The 24,852-nt window shown below is 34.7% G+C and overlaps 1 protein-coding gene and 1 long non-coding RNA gene across 4 annotated transcripts; one reads left to right on the top strand and one right to left on the bottom strand.

The window, feature by feature from the left end:
* Nucleotides 1–1,679: 1,679 nt before the first annotated feature.
* Nucleotides 1,680–21,474, bottom strand: LOC100376748 (uncharacterized). 3 transcript variants are annotated; one of them, XM_085504309.1, is made up of 9 exons: nucleotides 21,284–21,474; nucleotides 19,475–19,701; nucleotides 17,752–17,920; nucleotides 10,601–11,191; nucleotides 8,120–8,325; nucleotides 7,579–7,664; nucleotides 6,416–6,626; nucleotides 5,541–5,666; nucleotides 1,680–5,033 (listed from the first exon to the last, which is right to left on the bottom strand). In XM_085504309.1, the coding sequence occupies exons 2-9, from the start codon at nucleotides 19,604–19,606 to the stop codon at nucleotides 3,714–3,716; spliced, it is 2,841 nt and encodes a 946-aa protein (XP_085360435.1). In that variant the 5' UTR covers nucleotides 19,607–19,701; nucleotides 21,284–21,474; the 3' UTR covers nucleotides 1,680–3,713. The 3 variants fall into 3 exon arrangements, with proteins under 3 accessions (XP_085360435.1, XP_002740575.3, XP_085360434.1); XM_002740529.4 differs by having other exon boundaries at nucleotides 10,451–11,191; XM_085504308.1 differs by lacking the exon at nucleotides 21,284–21,474 and adding an exon at nucleotides 19,944–20,216 and having other exon boundaries at nucleotides 10,451–11,191.
* Nucleotides 6,011–18,268, top strand: LOC146737896 (uncharacterized). The gene is made up of 3 exons (XR_014930705.1): nucleotides 6,011–6,093; nucleotides 15,285–15,357; nucleotides 17,864–18,268. It is a non-coding gene; the product is annotated as an uncharacterized LOC146737896 (long non-coding RNA).
* Nucleotides 21,475–24,852: the final 3,378 nt, after the last annotated feature.

Genomic DNA, 24,852 nt, shown 5'->3' on the forward strand with positions numbered 1-24,852 from the left:
GATGGAGCTGATCAAAGTGGAAATGGTATCCCATGGCAGAGATGGAGCTGGTCAAAGTGAAAATGGTAACCCATGGCAGAGATGCAGCTGATCAAAGTGGAAATGGTAACCCATGGCAGAGATGGAGCTGGTCAAAGTAAAAATGGTAACCCATGGCAGAGATGGAGCTGATCAAAGTGGAAATGGTATCCCATGGCAGAGATGGAGCTGGTCAAAGTGAAAATGGTAACCCATGGCAGAGATGCAGCTGATCAAAGTGGAAATGGTAACCCATGGCAGAGATGGAGCTGGTCAAAGTAAAAATGGTAACCCATGGCAGAGATGGAGCTGGTCAAAGTAAAAATGGTAAGCCATGGCAGAGATAGAGCTGGTCAAAGTGAAAATGGTAACCCATGGCAGAGATAGAGCTGGTCAAAGTGAAAATGGTAACCCATGGCAGAGATGGAGCTGGTCAAAGTAAAAATGGTAAACCATGACAGAGATGGAGCTGATCAAAGTGGAAATGGTATCCCATGGCAGAGATGGCGCTGGTCAAAGTGACAATGGTAACCCATGACAGAGATAGAGCTGGTCAAAGTGAAAATGGTAACCCATGGCAGAGATAGAGCTGGTCAAAGTGAAAATGGTAACCCATGGCAGAGATGGAGCTGGTCAAAGTAAAAATGGTAAACCATGACAGAGATGGAGCTGATCAAAGTGGAAATGGTATCCCATGGCAGAGATGGCGCTGGTCAAAGTGAAAATGGTAACCCATGGCAGAGATAGAGCTGGTCAAAGTGAAAATGGTAACCCATGGTAGAGATGGAGCTGGTCAAAGTAAAAATGGTAACCCATGACAGAGATGGAGCTGATCAAAGTGGAAATGGTAACCCATGGCAGAGATGGCGCTGGTCAAAGTGAAAATGGTAAGCCATGGCAGAGATAGAGCAGGTCAAAGTGAAAATGGTAACCCATGGCAGAGATGGAGCTGGTCAAAGTAAAAATGGTAACCCATGACAGAGATGCAGCTGATCAAAGTGGAAATGGTAACCCATGGCAGAGATGGAGCTGGTCAAAGTAAAAATGGTAACCCATGGCAGAGATGGGGCTGGTCAAAGTGAAAATAGTAACCCATGGCAGAGATGGAGCTGGTCAAATTGAAAATGGTAACCCATGGCAGAGATGGAGCTGGTCAAAGTGAAAATGGTAACCCATGGCAGAGATGGAGCTGGTCAAAGTAAAATGGTAACTCATGGCAGAGATGGAGCTGGTCAAAGTGAAAATAGTAACCCATGGCAGAGATGGAGCTGGTCAAAGTAAAAATGGTAACCCATGGGAGAGATGGAGCTGGTCAAAGTTAAAATGGTAAGCCATGGCAGAGATAGAGCTGGTCAAAGTGAAAATGGTATCCCATGGCAGAGATAGAGCTGGTCAAAGAGAAATTGCCACACAAGGTAGAATTTTATCAGATCAAAACGCAGATGCCAACGCATGGTAGACCAAGTCAAAGTGCAAATTCTAACCCAACGCACAGAATCACCTTGTGAAATGGCAAATGGTAAACATAGTTAAAAGAACTTGAAGAGCCAATGTTACCCCTTACAGAGATGAGGCTGGTCAAAGTGCAAATGCTTGAAATCATAGCCACAAAAAAAGGGTAAGTACTGACAAATCTATTTCAACAGAGACGACAACAATAGTTATTGTACAAGTTCATTTTAATGCTACAATTGCATTTGCCAGAAAAAGTATTAGCACATAGTAATTTATTTAACTTATTAGTAAATTATTAGTTTGGGTGAAAGTTTTTGCAAAAACGTAAGGTAGTAGTTTCAAATTAGTAGTATCTCAATATAAGAGAATCAAGCAACAGGTTTATTGAAATAATATTGAAAGAAAAAACAATTCATTTTTTTGTTTATAACAAATCATATAACAAATGTACTCAATGAAAGAAACTGATTTTAAAAAGGCCAAGGTTTAACAAACGTTTGTCACTTTAAACACGAACACTGTAGATATCTGGAGTAAAACACAGCGTATTACAGTGAAGGTATAAAAACAATGGCGTAAATCGAAGTACAAGCGCCAGATGACTAGTTTGAAAGATAATTGATTATGCTCAGATTGTATCTTCCATAAATTGTACTACTAAGTAGTAACTCTCAAGTTTCAATATACTGGTAGAAAAATCCTGTATGCATTATATAGGATTTGATTTCCCCCCTATCATGAATGACCAATTCACAAAATATAATATCAATTATTCTAAAATACAATGTAATCAAGGAATTAGTCATTTTAAAACACACTTAAAATTCATACAAATTACTGGCTTTGAAATATTTTTTTTTTTTCATTACTGAGAATTTCGTCTTCATTCATTGTAAATTTATTAATATATTATACCCATTACTCAGAGGGAAAAAAGACTTTCCAAGGTTGCAGTATAAGGGCACTATAGCACCAAATGAGGGCACTGTTTACATGCCATGCATACTTCTTTATATTCCCAATTCTACAATTAGAAGCCAACAAATAATGATATTGTATTAACACTGTACAGATCCCACTTCTACCCATTTTTTCCATCATTTGTTTTTTCTGAGAGAGACTTAAAACTCTTCAACAGATATTTCAATTTGTTTTCTTTCTAGAATAATACAGCTTAGAGCCAAGGATACCAATAATAACTAAAATCATAGACCTGAGAAAACAGGGACATGCAACTTGTGTCCGAGACGACAGAAAATCCAGCTGGCAACACGAGTTATACCCGGTAATCTCCAATACAGTTGATCCCATCAATTCAGTTTTAGTTGTTACCTTTTAATGCTTATTTTTATATGTTTGGTAAGTGATGCTGTAGTGGACTACTAGGCCTCATCGGTTCTAACTACAATGACAAATCCACTTGTTATAATAGTAAACATTTGACAGGCCATTGTTTAATATCAGGCAGTTTTGTTTCCTTGTAGATAAAACTGTCCCATTTGCAATTTTTAGTTTCACTGCGATCAATAAAACGGACTGCGCTATTCAGTTTTATATTCCGATTATATTATAACCACAGAGTTGTCTCATTTTCTGCAGCAATACCCTGACAGACTTGTCATGCATATGGACCAGGAGAAGGTGTATTAATGCTGTTGACATAGCTCTGTTTGTCAGTTAAACTAAGGTATGAATTTGGTAGTGGATTATAACTAAGGTTACATGAAAGGAATACCAACAGTTGCATGTCCGTGTTTTCCAAAGTCTATACTAAAATATATGCACTCCGTAGTCTTTTATTTTATGATTAAATATGGCTAGCAGAAACATGCATCATTTAGCAAAGTGATTAAACATATATATACAAAACACACACTGCTCATAACAAGGGACTCTACAAATTACTATTCTGTTACACATCGCAAGTTCATTTTCAGTGTATCACATGTTAATTTTAAACTAATCAGAATTGATTCTTTTATTAAGTTTTTTCGCCGCCCATAATTTGGTGTCACTTTTTGCACATTTGCTTGGAAATTCATATAAATTTATTAATATAATCATCCATTGCCAAATTTTTGACAACATTTTTATTAGAAATTGACAAAAGTTGACTAGTTTTGTGAGACAACCATCTTGTCTTTGCTCACAGACTTTGCTAAATCTGACAAACATTTGAATGAAATTATTATGAAGAACAAACAAGAGCATACTGATTTCAAAAAAAATGCATTTTTTTGTTATTTTCTTGCAAATCTGAATGCTAATGCAGCAAGCACAGCAATTACTAAACTACATGCACCAATCACTTTCAAGTGTGGCATCCCTGAAGGTTGCTTTGACCTAGTGTCTCCATCTTTCTTAGAATCAATATGCGAATAAGATTCTGGACAAGCTGCTCCTTGTAGGTCATCTGACTGCGAAGTTTCTTGATATCCACCAACGGTCGTTCGCTCTTCCATCCCCGTATTTTCATCAAGGCTGCTGTCAGCTGGCTTGTCAATGTTTTCAATTTTTTCTTCTTCTGTAGTGACATTCAAGTCTGAACTCTGGATGCATGGCCTGGAACAGTTATTATCGACCACGGATACTTCCGCCAGATTATTTTCTGTGTCGAAGTTTTTCTCATCCTCTACTACTACATTATTCTCATTGGATACATTAAGTTTTTGGTCTGGTGCTGTTTCTCTTACTTCATTGTTCTCGTCTGACCCTCTAAGCAAAAACCTTGAATTCCTACCATCATTGTATTCATCGTTTTCCAGCTGCGTCACTGTAATATTAGCAGGAACTATTTTAACATCACTAGGGCCACCAGCTTCTGCATGGCTTTCGTTTGACTCGCTGTCACCAGCCCCACTTTCCTTTAATTGTTCAGTTTCTTCCATTGGAGGTAGTTCAGAAGATATCACTTCGTTGGTGTCCTCCACTCCCACTTTATCGGATAAAGCGTTGGCAGCCTCACTGCTGTCACCAGCACCAGTATCTTGTAAAGGAGATGAGTCCTCTAATTGCAAGGATGGTTTAGTTGCTTCAATTGGTGGTGTTCCAAAAGATATCAAATCTTTACTTTCCTCTTTATCCACTGCCTCTTGTACAGCATTGGCAACCTCACTAGAACTGGCATCTTGTAATGGTGAAGCACCAGCCGACTGCGGAGGTAACTTAGTTTCTTCCATCAGTGTCAGCTCAGAAGATGCTGATGCTTCAGTTTCCTCCTGTCTCACATTTTCTGAGATACTGTTTGCACCATCACTCATACCACTGACCAAACTGTCTGGCAAAGGTGAATCAGCTTCTGAAGGTTTATTCCCCAGCAAATCATCCTGGTTGACCTGTGGTGTGGTCACTGTTTCTTCCACTGATACCTGCTCAGATAATGATGGTACTGTGTCTGCTGGTACCTGTGGCTCTGTTGAAATCTCCTTTTCTGAATGACTATTAGTTGGTTCTGGTATAGTCGCAGCCGGTTTAACATCTGGTACATTCATAGGTATTACTGGTACAACTTCTGCTTTACTTGCAGTGATTGGAGTCAGTAACTCAGGATCTGGTAACTCCTGTAAGTAAAACAACAATTAAGTACTGTCATTGTACATGTACAAATGTATATCCCCAGTGGCATTTATGCTAGTGGTGATAGTTTTCGAAATAAGAGCTTTTGCGATGGTATACAAAACTGGAGTTCAAAGATTATTGAATTACCAGTCACTTTGCAATGGGTGTCTTTCATGACGAGTGACTTACAAATTTATAGACGTTTTACAATTGGATTTCTGTTACCCCTTGAAAAAAAAAGTGCTCAAAACCTAAGGCCTATTTTACTAGTATTTAAACAAATATCACTCAGAAATAATTTTGTTGACTTGACGAGTGTAATATGTACATTATAGTATGGTTAGTTAATAGTGCAGATATACTGAATCATGTATTTGATATTTTAATTCCGTGTCCGGTACTAGTAGTAAAACAATTTCTTACAAAGTTTTTTTTTTTTTTTAAATTAAATTAAATTTCACCACCAGCCAGTGTTGGGCAAGTCACATTGAACTGAATAATTAATTTACCTGTACAGGTACACTGATGTCCACACTATTCACTCGAACTTCTCCAGATACATCTAATGTATCAATTTTTTTCAACGGCAAAATGCGGTGTTTGTAATCACAAAACTGAAGCCCATTAACATCAACCTAAAATATTAAATGAAAAAATGAATTCTGGTAACATAACATGATTGGTTTCCAAGCAAAATGTATGGTTGCCAAGCAACATAAATAATCACAAGCAGCCTCTTGGCTGAGATAGCCCCGCTGTTCGCAATGCACATTTCAATTAAAAAACTGAAGATATCATTAGAAAATGAACAAATCAGAGAGGGGTCCACCTGTAATACCTTTATGTATAATATCAAATCAACCAGACTTGTAGTTTTTAACAAGAAGTCAAAAATATCACTTTTTACCAAAATTTACATTCATCATTCATCATTATATTCATCAAAATTAGAGAATTGAAGATATCATGAAATGAACAAATTTAAGTGAAGTCTACCCAAGGTACATATACACCAAGTATCAAAGCAATCAGGATTGTAGTTTTCAAGAAAAAGTCAAAAAGGTAAGAAGTTGACACATACGATGACAGACAATCACTCGTATTCTAAGCTCCGCTCAAGAAAGTCAATAACTTTGTTCATGTAATGAGGCTCTCTCGTTCGTAAGTGTGCAACAATAATAAAAATCCTCGTAAAGTATTCATACTAGTTTATGGTAAATAAACAATTATGAAGATGGGCTAGGTTTACTTTTCCATTAATACCTGAAATACCGTTGGATTGTTCACCCACCAACAGGGAACGTGAGCTGGGTTTAGAACGTCGTGAGACAGGTTAGTTTTACCCTACTGATGAAACTGAATAAATTTCCTATTTATTGCATACCTTGTACATATCTTTTTCCACTTTAATAACCAATTCAAATTCTGTGCCAGCAAGGAACGGTTGGAATTTAATCTCACGTTCCTCCTTCTGCCACTCCTCATCCACTAGGGTATTTCTAACAATCGTGCCTTCCGTCACTCGAACACTTATGTGTAATGCTATATCCGCACGTGGTTCGGTACTGGTACCAACTTGGAGATTGACGCTAAATCTAAATATTCAAGTGAATGGATAATACAAAGATGAAATGATAATATACAAAAAATGATTGATTACAGATCGAACGATACACCAACACTATGAACGGTCATCATTTCTTCCATTGTCGTCACAGAGGACCTGACTAAAAAGGTGTACTGAAAGTAACAACAACTTTGTTAGATTATATTTAATGGATTACATGCCATTTAGGACACTGTCATATAAATAATGAAAGTGAGAAAATGGAAAATGGAAAAATCATTATGGCAACAATATGGGATATGTAAAATGACTAATTTTCACTGGGTTTAAATTTCACTGATTTAGCGTTTCAGGCATATTTAGTGGGTTTAAAATTCACTGTTTTATCATTTGGATAATGTGATCTATGCTCAATTTTACATTATTCACTGGGTTTTAATTTAGCGCATTTTTCAGTCAGCGAAAAAAGCCAAATTAAAACCCAGTGAATAATTAACCCCTTTACAGTACACTGAGTTTCATAATGGCACAGATGTTTTTATTAAAGTATTTATCGCGGAAGACCCTTGCACTTTAATCAAATTCATAGAAGACGCTTTAATAGGCTATAGAAGACATTCGGTGATGCCAATTACCCAAAAGTCTTTGCAGGTTTCCTTCAATCATTGGCAAATTTTAATACTGCCATTCCTGTGAAAGATATTCTATAAGAAAGGGATGCATCTGCAAAGTTAACATGATTGGTCGTTTTCAACCTTCATTTGAAATTTTTGAATATTTTATTCAAAAACATTCTTGCCTTTATGAAATAGAGTGTATAATGATGTGAAATGTATCATTTAATTTATGCATAATATACCACAATGTTTGACTTATGCAGAGAACGAGTGATTGTCACAAAAAATGTTTTATGTTCAATGAGAAGAAGCACTTTGTACTGTGTTGATTTACTGTTAGACAATCTTGACAAAGTCACGCACCTTTGAACATTAACAGGGAGAGCACCACATATAGTTATCATTTTACCAGGTACTAGACCACCATCTATGTGTTGAGGAAAATCAATCTATAAAATATAATGATACATTTGTGGATGAACCTCAGACAAAATTAGTAGACAGTGTGTGAATTAATCATTGTTCATTTTAGCATTCATTGAGCATAGCACAAAAATAATCTAAAATTCATATACTGTAAATTACTTTTTAGTTTCGCTTGGAATTAATTTTCACTATTTTCTGAAGGAATGGTTCAGAGAAAATAAATTCCAGCGAATACCTTTTTTCCTATATTTTATATTCAACTTTTCAAAAACCAGTGAAAATTAATTCCATACAAAACACCCAAAAAGTCTTTTCAGCGAAAATTAATTCCAGCTAAAATAAAGTATTTTACAGTAAACCAATAAACTAACTTTTTTGTGGAATGGGGTGAAATACCCAAGGACCCAAATTTGTTATTCTCAGCACAATGAGCAATTATAATTTGAACAAGAAATATGAAAAAACAAACAAACTGTACCTCAATTTTCTTGTCACTTCCAGTAGGTTCAGGTTGCCGAAAACCAACAGTCTTGTCAATATTAACCAGTATATCCTGCCTTCCTAGTTCTTGGACTTTAGAAGTCAGATCACCCAGGGTAACATTTTTGGTACTCAGGTCATGATACATGTCCTCTACTGGATTTTTGGATTGTCCGAACTTACCAACGTCTTCAGCTGTATATTCTACAAGTTAAGTGAAGAAAATGGTTTGTGGTTTCAGTAGTCATTTTTGGAGAACACTTAAATTAGCAATATTAATACTAGGTTTCATGATGACTATATAACCAATTCAATTCAGCTCTCATTCATGTCTAGACACATTGAATACTGAAAACCTCCATGGATATTCATGGATTATCAGTATACCCTTTTCACCACCAGACTTTCACGCCCACAATTTTCTGCACTTTTTTTCTTATTTTCTTCAATATTTCTGGAAATGAAGCTTACCCGGTAATTTTAAAGCCAAAACACAAAACGTCAGTTTTTACTCACAAAATTTGGCTTCATTTATCCCAGTGTCTGACAGAAATAAATAGGACTATTTTGTGAATTTGTGATAAAAAGAGGGAACTGGTGGTGAAAAGGATAAAAAGCTCCAGCAGGTGATTGTGTTAAACAGAACACAAGGAATGATTGCAAACATTTTTAAAAGAGTAATTTATAATCATAATCATCAATTATGACTGCTGTCCCTTACAAACTTTTCCTGACCAAGCTATTATATTAGTGAATAGACAAAATAAGATAACAAGCAGCCTCTCGGCTGAGATGGCACCGCTGTTGGCAATGCACATTTCAAATAAAAAACTGATGACATCATTAGAAAATGAACAAATCTGAGAGAAGTCTATCTGAGGTACTTATATGTATAGTATCAAAGCAATCAGACTTTTTACCAAATATTCATCAAGAGTAGAGAAAAAAAGATATCATCACAAAATGAACAAATTTAAGAGAGGTCTGCCCAAGGCACATATACACCAAGCATCAAAGCATTTAGGCTTGTAGTTTTCAAAAAGAAGTCGAAAAAGTAAAAAGTTTACACAAACAACAGACAATGATAAGCTACGCTTGACAAAGTCGACAGCGGAGCTAAGAAGTAAAATTCAAAGCTGCTAGGACAGATTAAATACTGTATACTTTATACAGAAAATGATAGTAGATAATTATTAGTCCTTGGTAAATTCAAAATATCCATGACATATATGTTATTTAAGACAAGTACTTGTTCTCAACGATAGATCATATCAAGGTGTTCAACGAGCAAATGGTGTTTTTTGGCAACAATAGAATTCAAAACTAGTTTATGAATGAAAGTTTGAAGTAAATCGACCCACACATGCCAGAGATCTTGTACTGAACATGTAAAAATACCTGAATGTAGTGTATTTTTACAACAAAAATGGCTTCCAGCAGGACATCTCAGAGAAGTAGTTTTTAAAATGATGTTCATCAGTAAACCAGTATGTAAGATCCTGATACAAAGCCCTTCTGTGACAAATGATTCTTAAAACATTTACAGACTTCCATTTTAGACAAAATAACACAATCCACGATATTATACCCCGGTATATGTGAATAATACAAACTCTCAACTGAATCATGCCGTATATTAATGAAGAAGCAAAATGGACAAGAATGAATGTCAAATAGTTGTCCATTTTTGTTTCAATCTTGAAAAAAATGCAACATGCATTTGTAACCCAATATATATATCTCAATAAAAAGTTTGAATAAATCTCTGAGAAAAAGCTCCAGGCAAAATTTTAGAATTTTGGACGAAATGGTTATCAATTTGACAAATTTGATCAAGTCACAAAATCAATGGTATTAACTATAAAAGAAGTACTTGTGTGCAAACTTTTTACTGAATTAGGCGATATACTGGGTATTAGTGAAGGATCAGCAGGCATAGACATGATTAAAAACAAAATAGCCATTTCTATTGAAATATCCAAAAAAATTTGTGTTAAGTTTGAATATGAGCACAGTTATGTTAATGAAATGACTTTGAACGCACACCTAGCAAGGCACCCAAGAATAATAATCAAACTGCGGTGAAAAAAACATCTCTCACTAAGACAACGATGTAAGTATGACAGGAAAGTCTCATTGTCATACATGTATGTTTTCGAACATTCTAAATTCGATCAAGACAAAATTTCGTCAGAGGCTGCAAATCTCCATAACACACTTGGATATAAAATGAATACAAAATTAATTTGAATTGTAAAAAAAATATTGAAAATTGAATTATACTTAATAAGCATATAATAATTTATATAATTCACTCTGATCAGCTCACCAAAACAGGCTGCAAGACCTTTCCAATCTTTATGAAGTGGCGAATGAACATTGAGAGGATGCAATGCTTTCAAAATATCGGCTCTAACACTACGAAGTGGTGTGTCAGCATTGCAAAGAGTCGCCATGACTACTGCAGCTTTTTCTGTACCTGTTGCCATGGGAACTTGCTTTTGTTTATCCACTGGTTGATGCAGATAAGGCACCTCTACTGCTGATTGTTTCGGAGGACTCTGGGACGGTTGATGAGGGAATGCTAGTGGTTCAGACGGTGGTGGAAACTGCTGAGGGGGTAATGGCTTGTATTGTGGAGCGGGTTGATACTCAACAGTTTGTACATGTACCAGTTGACTTGATGGGAGTGGCTGACTGTTTGATGTATTATGTTGGTACTGTGGACTATATCCTGGATGATTGGTTGTATGTATATGTGTAAATTCCGATTGTGGTAAGTTTCCTGCTTGCGAGTGGGATGAATTGGGTTGCTGTGGGTACGGTTGCTGGTTCACTGGTTGCTGTGGTGGGTATACACCTGCTGCTTGCTGTGGATATTGGTAGGCTGGTGGTTGTCGAGTATCTACCTGTGGTGGTGGTGGGGGTGCTGGACTTTGAAAAGGTGGAGCGGGCCAGTCGTTTCTTTGACTAGTCGCAATGTTTGAATAGGGTGCACTAGCAGAAGGTTGATTGTCTACAGCCTGTGATGGAGGTGGTGGAGGTGATGGCGATGGTGGCCGCGGACACACTGCAATACAATCAGAAAAACAATTTTTCAGTTTTGGAAAATGTTAATGCTATGTAGTTAAAACTACAATGTAGTTACCCCACTGAATGGTGACATTCTAACGGTGGTGATACCAGTACTTCTACATTAATATGATAAAATAAAAGCTCAAAAAAAAAATGCCCATAGAAGAAGTACAAGTTATCTTGAAAAAATAAACAATACCAAGCACCGCAAAGCAAAGCCTTTGTGTGAATACAGAATATACACAATCATTGTTGTTTTATAAATACGTATCCAGGAAGTGTAAATTAACAACAGTCAGAGAAAGAGCGATGACATTAGAGGTTAGGATCACCAACCACAAGACGGTCTATACCAATATATAGTAAGGCCAGATTTTTTTTATTTCTTGTTTCTTAAGTTTTTATAAGGCAATTTTTTTGTGGAGGGCGGGGAAAAAGATAAAATTATTTTTTTTTTTTCAATTTGATTTGTGTGATTCTCAAAGAATTGTATGTGAGATCATTGATCAGAGAGAAGAAATGAAATTAAAATTTTATTCCATGTATAACCTTGTTTCTCATCTGTGCGATACTTTTCATCATGATACTCCCACGAAAATGCAACTTGGATTTGTTATGCGGCGGGCGGTAAAAAAAAAATAAAATAATATTTTTTAGCATTTTTAGCGTGAGAAATTATGCTGAAATAAAATTTTATTTTCATTTCAGTTCGCGAAACAAGGGATAATAAAAGTCTGGCCTAAGTTTAATCAAATTCATTTTTGAATTTGTTGAAATTTTGCTTACACAGGCTGAAATGAGACAACATACAGATTACCTACTTTAATATGCACTGCCATGTGCAAAAGTCGACTTTGAAATTCAAAAATAAAAATGCGAATTTGTTGAAGTTGTAGTAGTAGTATATACTACAAAAAATAATTTCTAGGTGAATGTTGGCGATAATTTTTTCAGCTTTGAATGTCTTTATCATTTGTTGCTCCGGTGAAGACATGACCTCATATCTGACATTTTGGTTTGCAAACACAAGGTGACATATTTATATTCCATGACAGACATACTTCTATTTCTAGAAAAATACATAAATTTACAAATATTTCACCCACAAGTGATTCAAGACCTCTGGGCAGTCACAAATGTATATTTTCAAATCATGAGACATATATGCTCATTACTTTTTGAAGAAATTTAAGCTGCAATTTTGTTAAACACATCTTGTTAAATTGCCAAGTGGTATAAATTCAGATTGAGAGAATAAGATAATAATACAAAAGAATGTTTCAGAGATTAAAGGGGGAAAGAATTTTTTTCCAAATTTTATAATCCATGTAACACTGAGTCAAAATGACATTTAAAAAATGCAATTAATAACCTTGTGAATATTACAACTAATTATTTAAGATGAAATATTGTAAAATACTTTATTTTCGCTTAGAATTTATTTTTTGTTATTTTTGCTGAAGGGCATATATATCCATTTTTATCCTATTTTTTACATTCAACTCATTAAAAATCAATGCAAAAAAAAGTGAAAATTGATTCCAGCTAAAAATAAAGTAAAATTTTACAGTATGGTTCAAGCATGGGAAATCTAACAACATGGGCTTTACCTTGTTAATCATTACCTCTGCCCAATTCATGCAGTTAATATTTTACGAACAAGAAAATCACATTTGGTTCGACGCTCAGACTAACTGTCCTATTTAAGTAATAAAATAAACTTGATTGCCATAGTTAAATGTTGAAGCTCAGCCTCAGTACACATAAAGCTGAATATAAGAAATATTATAGATAAAAGTATGCACATTCAATCAATTTAAATGGTACTGTCTGAGCTCAGTTGACTATTTTTCTCAAGTGCAATACAGTTAGATTATTATTTAAACAATTTACCAATCATTGCCTTACCAGTGAGTAAGTCAAACCCCAAGTCTTTTCAATCTGTCACTATGGGCTGCAAATCCAAATATAAGGATCTGTCTGATCTCATACAGCTATGAGATTCATGTACTCAATGCGACTGGCAAGACACATACCAAACATTGTCTGCATAATAATTAGGTCGTTCGTCTTTGACCCCTACAAGCCACACTTCTGAGTTTCTAGTTTCAAATGAACACATGTAACAGATACGATTAAGTGCCTTGCCCATGCATGATGCTGTAATCTATTCAGTAAAATTAATTTCCACAAAAAAAATGAAATTTGACGTGGTTTGTAATTTAATAAATAAAAAAATGCTTTAATGATCACATTATATAAATTAAACATTCTTCCTAGGTTGTAATTCAGTTTGAAAAATCAGCAAAATGAAAAATAAGTTCAAGTATAGCCAATTACAAAATGTTATATCTATATTTCTTTCAATTTTCCAGTTTTTGAATTGCAAGATAAACATTTGGCACATTTCCAGAATGCAGCTATGTCTGTGAACTTTTGACTATTAAATGCACAGTTTATTTAAGGCCAAAGTTAATAAACTTGATATTTGTCCATTTGCACATAGAAAGTCGTAGACAATTAAGCTGTCAAAAATACAATCACAGAGGTAGACATGAGAATAATAAAAGAGCTGTTTTTACGGATTCACAACTACAGGAAAAAATGTCTCCACACAGCTGCAGTCACATGGTTAAAAAGGGCCTGATTTTAGAATTGAGAAGGCCTTTATTTTCAAAGCAAAAACTAATACAAGGCGTATTCGAAATATGTAAGAAAAACATGTATTTTTCGAAAGGCAGTAAAGCATACTCTTAGGAGGAAGGAGGCACTTGGATTTGAACCCTGATTACGATAGACTAGTACATGTATGTGTTGTTATGTGTTTAACCTCTAAGCCGTTCAAGTAATCTATGACAACTAACTGCTAACATTACAACTTATTAGCACAATATCATTACACAATACTATGTGCAATAAACCGATTGATTTTACATTGGCGTTGTTCAAGCATTCTCTATGGCAGCACATGTGATTACTGTATGTAAATTCTTGTCATTTTTTGGAAAACTTGGCTGTTGTACAGCAATTTTTTTGTGTGTGAAATGCCTACTTAATTTACTACTTAGTTTTTTCAAGAGTGACAGATATATATAGGTGAACATAAACACACATTCGCCAGTTTATTGGGTATTAATTCTGTGTTAATAACCCTTAAATTTTTTTTATTTTAGTTGGAATTAATTTTCGCTGAAAAGACCTTTTGGGTATTTTGTGTGGAATTTATTTTCACTGATTTCTGACGAGTTAAATGTAAAATATAGAAAAAAAGGTATATTCGCTGGATTTTATTTTCACTGAATCATTCCTTCAACAAAAACTTCGAAAATTAATTCCAAACAAAAATATTTCACAGTGTGTAAAAAGTTGTTTAATACAAAAGGTGACAAAAGTTAGTAATGATGGTGAAATTGATAATATGCAAATCACCTAATTAATTAATATGCACAAACAGAACATACAACTAGTTTGAGGAAGGTGACAGCTAAAATGAAAGGGTTGATATGTAAATTATCTAATTATTATTAAAAAAAACGTAGCATCATAACGTCCACTGAAGTGCACCCTAAATCTTCTGGTTGACATATTTTTAAAGCAACCTTTTACACGTATTTGGGATTTTGTGTCAAGTGAACTTTGAAACATTTTATACTTTCTAGGAAAAAAGGGATTGAGCATCATATGAAACAGGATTCAAAACTGCATTGCATGCTGGGATTTTAGGTTGTTCAAGTGATACAACTGCAAGAAAATGTAAATAATAGATATTCAAATAATATTATATGACTGACCAATCAACACTTTTCATAAGTCTAGCGCCCTCTAACATTTCCTGTTTCAGAATGAGGCCACTGGGTAAAGAAACTCCACAGAGTGTATAGACAGTACACAGCAGCTATTCAGAGAGTACTCATTAACCTTTTTCACCACCAGTTCCCTATTTTCAACACAAATTTACAAAATAGTTCTGTTTATAGTCTGCACTATTCTTCAGATGATTTGGACAAAAATAGTCAAATTTTTTGAGTATTAACTGAAAGTTGACTCAGAAAATGTCTGTTGGCTCCAAAATTATGGTTCATTTCCAGAAATATTGAAGAGTACAAGAAAAAAGTGCAGAAAAATTTGGGCAAGAAAGTCTGGTGGCGAAAAGGCTAAAAGGTAAGAAATCCTTGATTTTATTCCTATTTACACTCAGTGATGAATGACAAATTCAGTACTATATCATGTTTGAGAAATTTTCATGATTGATTTGTTTTTTTGAAGAAAATCATTTTTTTTTTTAAATAACTGTTTTTCACCACTGGCCACTAAACAGTATCTTCAGACTAATTTGTGGTAAAATTTGTAGTTTCTATACTGGAAATACCTACCCACAATTGATATATTTTGGATTTAAACAACAGGTTTTATGTTTCAATCCGCTCTAGCATGTGTACCGTTAAAGTCCTATTATAAACCGCGGTTTATATTACAATGTATCAATTTAAAAATTGGGATCAAAAGCTCAAGTTCGGGGTGCGGTTTCTATTACGTACATATTGCAATCACTAAATGGGCGTGGTCATTTTTTGTCCACAACACATGCACAAAACAAACAATACACCATACAATCTCTTGAATAGGCGTCGGGGAAGAGTGAAAGGCCTTATTTTGGTTCTAAAATAGGTGTTACGAAATGTTGAAAAATTACAGTCAATCAAAAAAAAATTCCACATGATACAAAAAATACTCAGTATTTTTAATGTAATATGCATTTATTTTTTTAATTTTCTTGGTAACGAAAAGTATATTCTAACAGAAGTTTCAAATAAAAACACGAATGCACTGCTTAGTAGCAAATGATCACATGTAGCTCGATCCGGCCATGCAACTTACTTGTTTTCGAAGTGTTGATATTGGTGATTATTATTTAGTAGTGATTACAATAACGCACGAAAAATAAATTCATTGAATTGTTATAAATGCAAGTAAAATTCAACTTAGTTTCCCCGTAAGCGAATGATTTCAGTCACATGTAAACAGCCGATACGATATCCGCCATGCTTTTGAATGCTCACGTGACGTATTATTGACCGGATAGGTCAAGTCGCTAATTAACCAATCAAAATAATGGATGGTGCCCACGTGTCTAAATTACATCGCTCATTTAAATATGTTAATGACAGTTCAGCGACCTCATGGTGAACGCAACACGGAAGAGATTTACCGATAATGTAGTGCGATCTTTTGCCTTTGATTTCCATGGGAAAACGGCATGATTTTTTTTTTAAATCAAGAAATTATTTGTTTTCGAAAGATAAATTATTCTTCAATGCTCAGTTTAACACTTTTACGGTGATAAAAGCTCATTGTCTAAAACTTACGAAACACAGACGTATTCAGAAAGAGTATTGACAGAGGTCGCCGCCAGAACAAAAGCAGTTTCAGTGCCTGTCTGACATCTTATCACCGCTGAACAATAAATAGGTGTGAATATTTTTAGGCATGTTGTTGAAACAAATGAATAGGATTAGGAACAATGCCGTTTTGGAACAGCTGGTTGAAACAATGAAGTCAGTCATGGTCTTGTTGAATTGGGGGTGCGGTTAGTAATAGGTACTTTTCAAGTTTTCAATTTTTGTTAAGAACTCTTTAACCCCGAAGCCGGAATTGGGGGTGCGGTTACTATTACGTATGCGGTTTATATTAGGACTTTAACGGTAGTATGGTTTTTCAGAAAAAACATAACTTCCTGTTAGCTAGCTGTTTTGAGTCTATGTTTTATAACCAAATTGTTCTTGTTGTACATTTAAATTGCAGTTTCCAAATCAATCACAAAAACTGCCATCACAGTTACCTGTCTTTATTTAGATATATACACTATCCATGTTTAAGTTTCAATAAATACTAAAAAAATATTTGTCAACACATTTCATTCTAGAATGGATTTGCATGTTGACATTCTATGTGCTGATATTATTCTGTATTTTAAAAGAACAAATTTTTATTTCGCCAAGCTAAACAGCTGAATTTGACAATTTGATAAATAGAGTGGAGTAATATACAGAATGAAATGGAATAGAATAATGCTTATCTGAAACCATGGTAAATTTCAATCTTATATGCAAGGAATAAGACCACTGCCATAGTCAAGTATACCACAAGATATACACAATTTACTGTGTGCAGTGAATTGCTCAATATCAAGTGGATTTCCTGACTGTGGCAGTGGGTTTGTTGCTTTTATATTCTACCAATTTCATTTTAAATGTAATTCAGAGACATGGAAATTACTTTGAAGTCACAGCATTACTTTTTGGCAGACTTGCATACTTTCTTCAAAGCATATTGGAACGACAATGTTGTGTGTGAAATTCTTGTTAAATCTGCCAATACTGATGTGTATCCTATTAATTTGCACTCTTGAAAAAAACGAAAAAAAAACAATTCAAGATTCCCTCCGACCGTTGAAATTCAAAAGATTTTCAACGTATCAAATTCTATCTTGTATATATACTTCAACTCAACTGCGAAAATGTACCATGTTTATTGCAGGAAAAAAAAGATTCTTACTTTTTTCTACTTCTTCTGTGATTACTGTTGCGAGATGAGATTTTTCACAATCCCGTAAAGCTCCAAGCAAAGTGTCGTACCATTTCGGACCTCTTTTCATTATTCTGTCTAGGAACATGGAAGCAGCTTGGATAGAACCATGGTTTTTCTCTTCTGACAAAATATTCTCCTGCACAATGTACAAGTAATATGAAGTTTATTAAATGAACCATATACAAGAATTATTCATCTCAATTTGCCAGCATGTCAAAGAAACAGATGCAGAATATTTGGTGGAGATACATTGTAGTATTGCATTATAAGATATCATGTCTCACACTTAATTAATTTGGTTAAAATAAAATTCAAGTTTCGGTTGTTTTTTGGTCATTTTTTTTTAAATTACATATTTTTTCGTATATTGTATTTTTTATTTATTTGCTGAAAGTTTTGAGAATCGCTAATGCCCACATGTTAAAATAGCACAAAAGATGTATTAAATAATAAAACCAACAATAAATTACAAAATAATAAATAATATAGTTCCTTGGCATTGTGTACATAAGGATAAGTTTAATAGTGCACAAGTTTAGGTTTCATCAACTCAAGTTTTAGGATATGTTTGTGAATTCTCAGTAACTTGAATACAGTGCACATCATCTCATCAAAATATATGTAATATTGGTTGACCAATATATTAAACCTCAAATCATACCAGTAATATTAGGAAAACAATTCTTACTACCCTTGTTCGACTAAGAATCCAAAATGGGAACTATTTCCTCATATAAAATTTTCTGGGAAAATAATTTTTTATTCAGAATCCTGTTTTATAACGTGTTAATTTAGACATGGGACGAGTTCAGATCATGCCAATTTAGTTTTCTGTTCGTTGCAATATGTTATCATAGTACGATACTTTTATTTTGTCTTACTACTATGATGAGCTAAACATAATTTAAACTTGTCCCTTCCAGTGTTTCTTTTTCCTTGCCAACGAATTCAATATACGGAAATAGCATGTGTGTGTGCATTTGCGTGAGACTGTGTCAGAACGTGTTCTATTTATTTCCATTGTAATTTTGTATTTGTATTTTCGAAATGTATCACTGGCTGTTTTTTTTCTGTCATGTCCCACAACTGAAAGTCCAAGCTGACTTTGTTTTGGCTGTAAAAACAGCTCTGCTCTGCATCTTTAATAAAAGCAATAGAGGTATTGGTTTACAAGAAACATACAATGGCATACTTATAGTTCTGCCTGTTATCTTCGATGACAGTTGAGGTAAACAGAGAATTAAAGAAATCATAACAAAATCACCAAAAGTACCTATGTGTTATGTATAAAAGCATTGGAGTTTTCATGAAAAAAGTCATTTAAAAAAAAATTACACGGGACACAGACACAGGACTGCTCAAGTTGAATTTGTATGGAATTTGTACATACATACAAGTCATGTAGAGTTTATACCAAAGTGAGGAAAAGCTACCTGATGGTTGAAATAGCTCCACTGTTTCAGCAGAGCCTTGCAGTAATAAGGGCATGCATGGTTACATGAATATGACTTTAATAGTCTTTGTTCACATTCTATTTTATTATAAGTATCCTAACCCATATGTGTATCATATCACTGATATTACCAGTACTCAAGTAGTGAATTCATCAACTCTGAGCAAAGGATATTTCTGGTGAATAGTAGTGTGTTAATGACAGCGAAGATGAAAAACTAAATTAAGTTTTATTTACCTCATCCATATTTGACAAAATTGATGTTATTGGAATTATCTGACTTGGAATTATTTCCTGCATTAGACTTGGTTTCAACTTCCTGATTACATTTCTCCGTATTTTATCTTTTTCATATTCATCCATATTCATCTGTGGGTGGCCCTCTCAATTGCGATAAGCAGGCCTTACACTTATTTAAAAATTCAATTTAAAGACAAACTGTCCAATGATAGAATAGACTGCACCTGTAAAAACACAATATGAAAGTTAGATCTCATTAATAAGTTACAAAAAAAAAAAAAACATCAATTGCAAATTTGTTGTTTTAACTATTGGTAGCTTTGAATACAAACATATGCGACTTGTAAAACGTTATCAGCCTGTTGCATGCATTGCATCATGGGAAAAGTATAAATTTGTCCAAAGCATCACACAATACACTTTGAAAATGCGATTAATGGCATGTCTCATTGGTGCAATACAGAACTCCATCTGCATTCTGCCTGATTGTTTTCTTCCTTGAATTTTCTTAATCTTTAGTACATGTACGTCCACTCCACCCATATTTTCTGGACACCCTGTGAACACCAAATGTATCAATCACAACTTCTTGAATGAAAGCCACTTGTACAGGATTCATTGGAGTGACAGACCGGTACTTCAGCAAGATTCTAACAATTTGTAATGAAGCTTACACTACCTGTGTTAAAATATACTAATAAAATACAACCCCCCAATATTGCGGCTGAGAACACTTTTACCAGGATGAAAAATTACTTCCTTGTCTTAAAAAGCACATGTAAAAAACATTTACACAGTTATAAGGGGGGAAACATTATGAAGAATCTAATTTTAAATCATTTTGAAAGTTAATCAGAAGTGACTCACTAGGTCCTACCACAGTCCCTGAGTAGTGAGTGAAAGTTGTCACCAGGTAATCCCCTTAAGGTTAAAAAAAACCCAACCAACCCAAGTCGTTGCAGCAGATCACAGTATCCACAATGCGAACAAATACTAGTACACCAAGTTGTGGCAACATAAACAAATATAAACAGAATCCATATAATATAAATACAATTTTCAAACAATGAACACTCCAGCATCAACAATATTTGACTGAATTTTCCCACATCATTTTTGTGAGTCACGCAATTCAACAAATTTACCCATACACTATAGCTACCAGTACCCCTGCAAAAATGTTCTTCTGATGGGGTCGAAATATACTAGTAGCTTGGAGCCGGGGGTCATGAAGCTAAAAAGGAGCAAAAGTCTGTATTTTGTTTTGTTTTACAAGTGTTAAACCTGATTTATTTTATCTGTATGGGCAGACATTTACTCTACCTTTGACCTAGCTACGATAAAGAAACGTGTATTATGTGTGTGTATTGAGTCCGAACCCATTGTTACTAGCTTACGTCACGCAATCATGATAAAAGTTATACATTTGTTTCCTCCGTAATTTCTTTTTCAATACAGGCAGCATGGTTTTATCTAGTTTGTGATATGTTTCCACAACAGGTTTCATTCTAGTATTTCTACGGTCTGTTCTGTAGCTGTAGAAATGGGCATGGAGATCGAGTATCTCAGATTGGTATGATGTGGGCAAGTCACTTCATAACGTACCGTAATGTAAAAAGTCAAATAAGGGGCTACATGGAACATTGCGCAGATAACAACAGATTTTCTGACTTCTGATTTTCTGAAGAACAAGTAAACAGCTCAAACCATCGTTGAACACACCCCTTTCAAGAAAGCATCGCTAAAGCTTTTGGGATATTAAACGACTTGATCATGATGGAAAGTCTAGCCGAGCAAATAACTTACCGCAATTGTTTATCCAAACAGCAAATCTGGCAGCTGTACGGCGATTGGCGATATACTCGGTTCTTGTTGACTCAAACTACAGCTATTAGATGTTATATAAGTGCATCACAAGTTGAAAATTCGCAAATATTTATTGTCGGGCAATATCCAAGCGTGTTACACATTCGCGGGGTCAATGCCCATTAACCAATGACGTCACCGGGGTTCCCCTCAGATTGTGATGACGCTACGGCGTACACAAATGATTGAAATATTTTAAAAACGTACTACTACATACAGGGTAAAATCTTTTTATAGTTTTCATAAGGGATGATACATTGCTGACAAGCGAAAGTTGCGAACTACGACAAATGGTTCAACTGAAGAACGCCATCCCATGAAGCAATTGCAAAAGCATCCAGAACATTAGGCACGTGGTGGCGCTGTTCAAATCTGTGCAATGTGAAAGTCAACTATTCTAACAACAAAACTATACGATCTCTTTCAAAACCCAAGAATTCGTTATTGTTTCCATTGTTACAGTTTGAAATTCAAGCGTAGAATAGCAGTGACAATATTTGTGTCTATATAGTTTATATTCATTTTATTATTTATAAGTTAACGCTACATGTCATTTTTTGTTCACTGTTTTTTTAGAAACACTGTATAAGGTGACTGTTTAATCAGAGTTTTCCATAAACTACAATGAAAATACATTTCATCATTAAAACCCAAAATAATATGCCAAATATGGAATACTTCTTGATATCATATATGCCACAGAGCATAGAGTCAGTTCAGAGAGGGAAGATTCTCAAAAAATACTACAGTACCAGTTGTAGAAAGAAATGCGTGAGTTTTACTACTACTACTAGTTACTGCGACGTTTTGTACAAAAGAACGTGAACCCAAAATATTATCCGTGTTTTGCCGCATACAAAGTAGTATTCCTTCGTGTGTTTTTTTTTTAAGTGAGCTACGCACTGAACTGCGATTGCCACGTGACCAAACCAAACTTTAAGTGCTACAAATATTCGCGATTTTTACCGACGCGCGAAATTACCGAAAAAAATTCTCTAGCGAAATTAAAACGATTTACAATGGTTAACGTTCAGTACGACTAAGACTAAATAATACATACAAGTTATCCATTGTTTGGTAAATGCTATTTGAACTATTTTATCAATGTATCGAATATGAAATAAGTAATTTGTATAATGTCTATACTCCATATCGCGGTTGGAAGATCAGAGGACGTGCGAAAAAATTATGAAACTTTTTTTTGAAACAAGTCGTCGTCTTTTGGGCATTCGTTTACACAGTTTGAAATATTTGTCTTAGTATTTTTTTTTTATAGAAATCCGCGATAAACACTATTTCATGATGAAAATAGAGATGACCTTATGATGTAACCGAACGAAATTTTGAGATATTGTGACGTCTTTTAATCATATAAATCAATGGTAAAAGGCTCAAAAATTGCCCTTGTCATGAATGTTTGACATATTTTTTTTTTGTGTACGAATTGTAGTTCGGATGACTATACCTTTTTTAATCTCAACGTTGTAAGCAACGACCTACAATAACACCATAATATGAAAGTCGAAGACATCTGACAATAAGTTACATTATCGGCAAAGACTGGTTTGCCTTGCAAGTAATATGTGTACTGTAATACATACAACAGCTACGGTATTCGAAAGATATTCCTGTCAGACTTTTCTTGCCATTAACAAAGAATAACCGAGCAGTTCTACGGATTTGGTTCTTAGGCATTCTCCCACTCTCCATCCCAAAGTTCTTATCGCAGGCAGCAGGCTAACACCTCTGCCACACATGACTTTTCACGCTATGATTTGCCACATATCAATACGCAGGTGTTGTTCGGTTATTCAAGACGGCGGTCCATACCTAGTTGGCAAGTAAACTATTAAATCTTTCTCTTCCCATATACTTTCCATAACTTCCATCTGCTTTGGTTTCAGTTCCACGTCAGAATATTATTGACTCAGAATACGCTTTATTCAAATATAGTTCGGGTTTGACCCTACCAATAACCCTTGATTTGTACCCAGACTAGTAATACATACATATATTACTAGTCTTAGATTTGTATAAATGCATCTTCAAGCTGAGACAGAGGTGATTTGAAGAAGCGCCATCTTGCGTGGAGAGTGACATTCTTCATGCCTCGTCTGGTTTCTGCCGCTGGTGGCGTGGTTTGGGGTCCAAAATCAGTACTGTTTCAGCGCGTCCAGTCGGCGATGCTTGGAGAATGCATCTATATCAAACATAAAACAGATATTATTTTTTTAATCCATAATTTGGGCCATAGACACTGACGTACACGTATATTAACATGGTAGATGTATATATACATAATTAGGTAAACACAAAATATATACACATGTAATCACAAACATTAAAACGGTTAAATTAGTAACTCATTGCAACACCGCGAATTTGGTATATAATTTCAAAAGGTGGAATCGACAGAAAAAAGTTCCAGATTTTGCATGATATGTACTAGGAAGTCAAAGTGTGCGTCAAATCTCATAGCTCCTGTTGAATATTTTAGACATCCAATAGGAGTACGTCTAGGGTACGTCAAGTTTTAGTGTATCACGTATACTCTTTCACTCTAGTAACATTACCCAAACATATTCTATAGTCCCCAATAAAATAAAATTGTTCGTATCATTACTAGAGAATTCAAATATTATTATTATAGTTCGGTAGCATTTTTCTTTGTAGGTATTCGGGTAAAATAACTTCGTGACTCACAAACTGAAAGCTAACCGTTGCAGAGATACTATTACTTTAATTGCAAAGACCTATGGAAAGGACATGACCTGAGAACACTCGCGAACGTTATAACTTCCATTTTTGACTTTAGACGAAGTTACTCAAAATTGCAATAGCTTTTAACTAAGGTTTGTCGACTTTACAACTTGTTCAATGCTCGTTATATTTTGAATTAGAAAATGTTTAATATTAAAGTACAGGTATAAGCCTACTCGCGGATTTTGTTTTTGGGGAAAAATGAATCAAAATTTATCAGTGTTTTATTGTGAACAATCTTTAATCTATATTTCTATGGTAACGTGAAATCGAACAGTGGTAATACCGTATTTTGAGAAAAATAGCTAAATAATTTGCTGTTCATAGTGCACTATTAAGAAAAATCGCATTTTCATCACTAATTTTTAAAGTAGTTCAGAATAACCTCATCAGTCACATGACACATGATATGTAATCCTGTGTCATCCACAAACATTTTGAGATACGGCATAAAATCCCCGCCACGGGAAACAATAGTAAAACCAAATGGTCACTAGACTTTAACCACGATGTTATTAAAAATAGGCCGGTGACCTCAAACGTTTTAAGTTTTGAGTCAACGACCTTTTACATGTAATGAGCGGGCGTACAATTTATTGTAAAATAGATAAATTATGTTTGTTTTTGAATTAATTAGTAGGTTTCTACATCTCGGCACGCATATTGGATCGTTAGGAGTCTGCATGACATTTGTGCAGTGGATACGTCCGCCCATCCCGATGATTTCAGACTCCTTCGGTGCTATCAGT

The sequence above is a fragment of the Saccoglossus kowalevskii genome, chromosome 10 (assembly GCF_978046115.1).
Source record: "Saccoglossus kowalevskii chromosome 10, keSacKowa6.1, whole genome shotgun sequence".
Lineage (NCBI taxonomy): Eukaryota > Metazoa > Hemichordata > Enteropneusta > Harrimaniidae > Saccoglossus > Saccoglossus kowalevskii.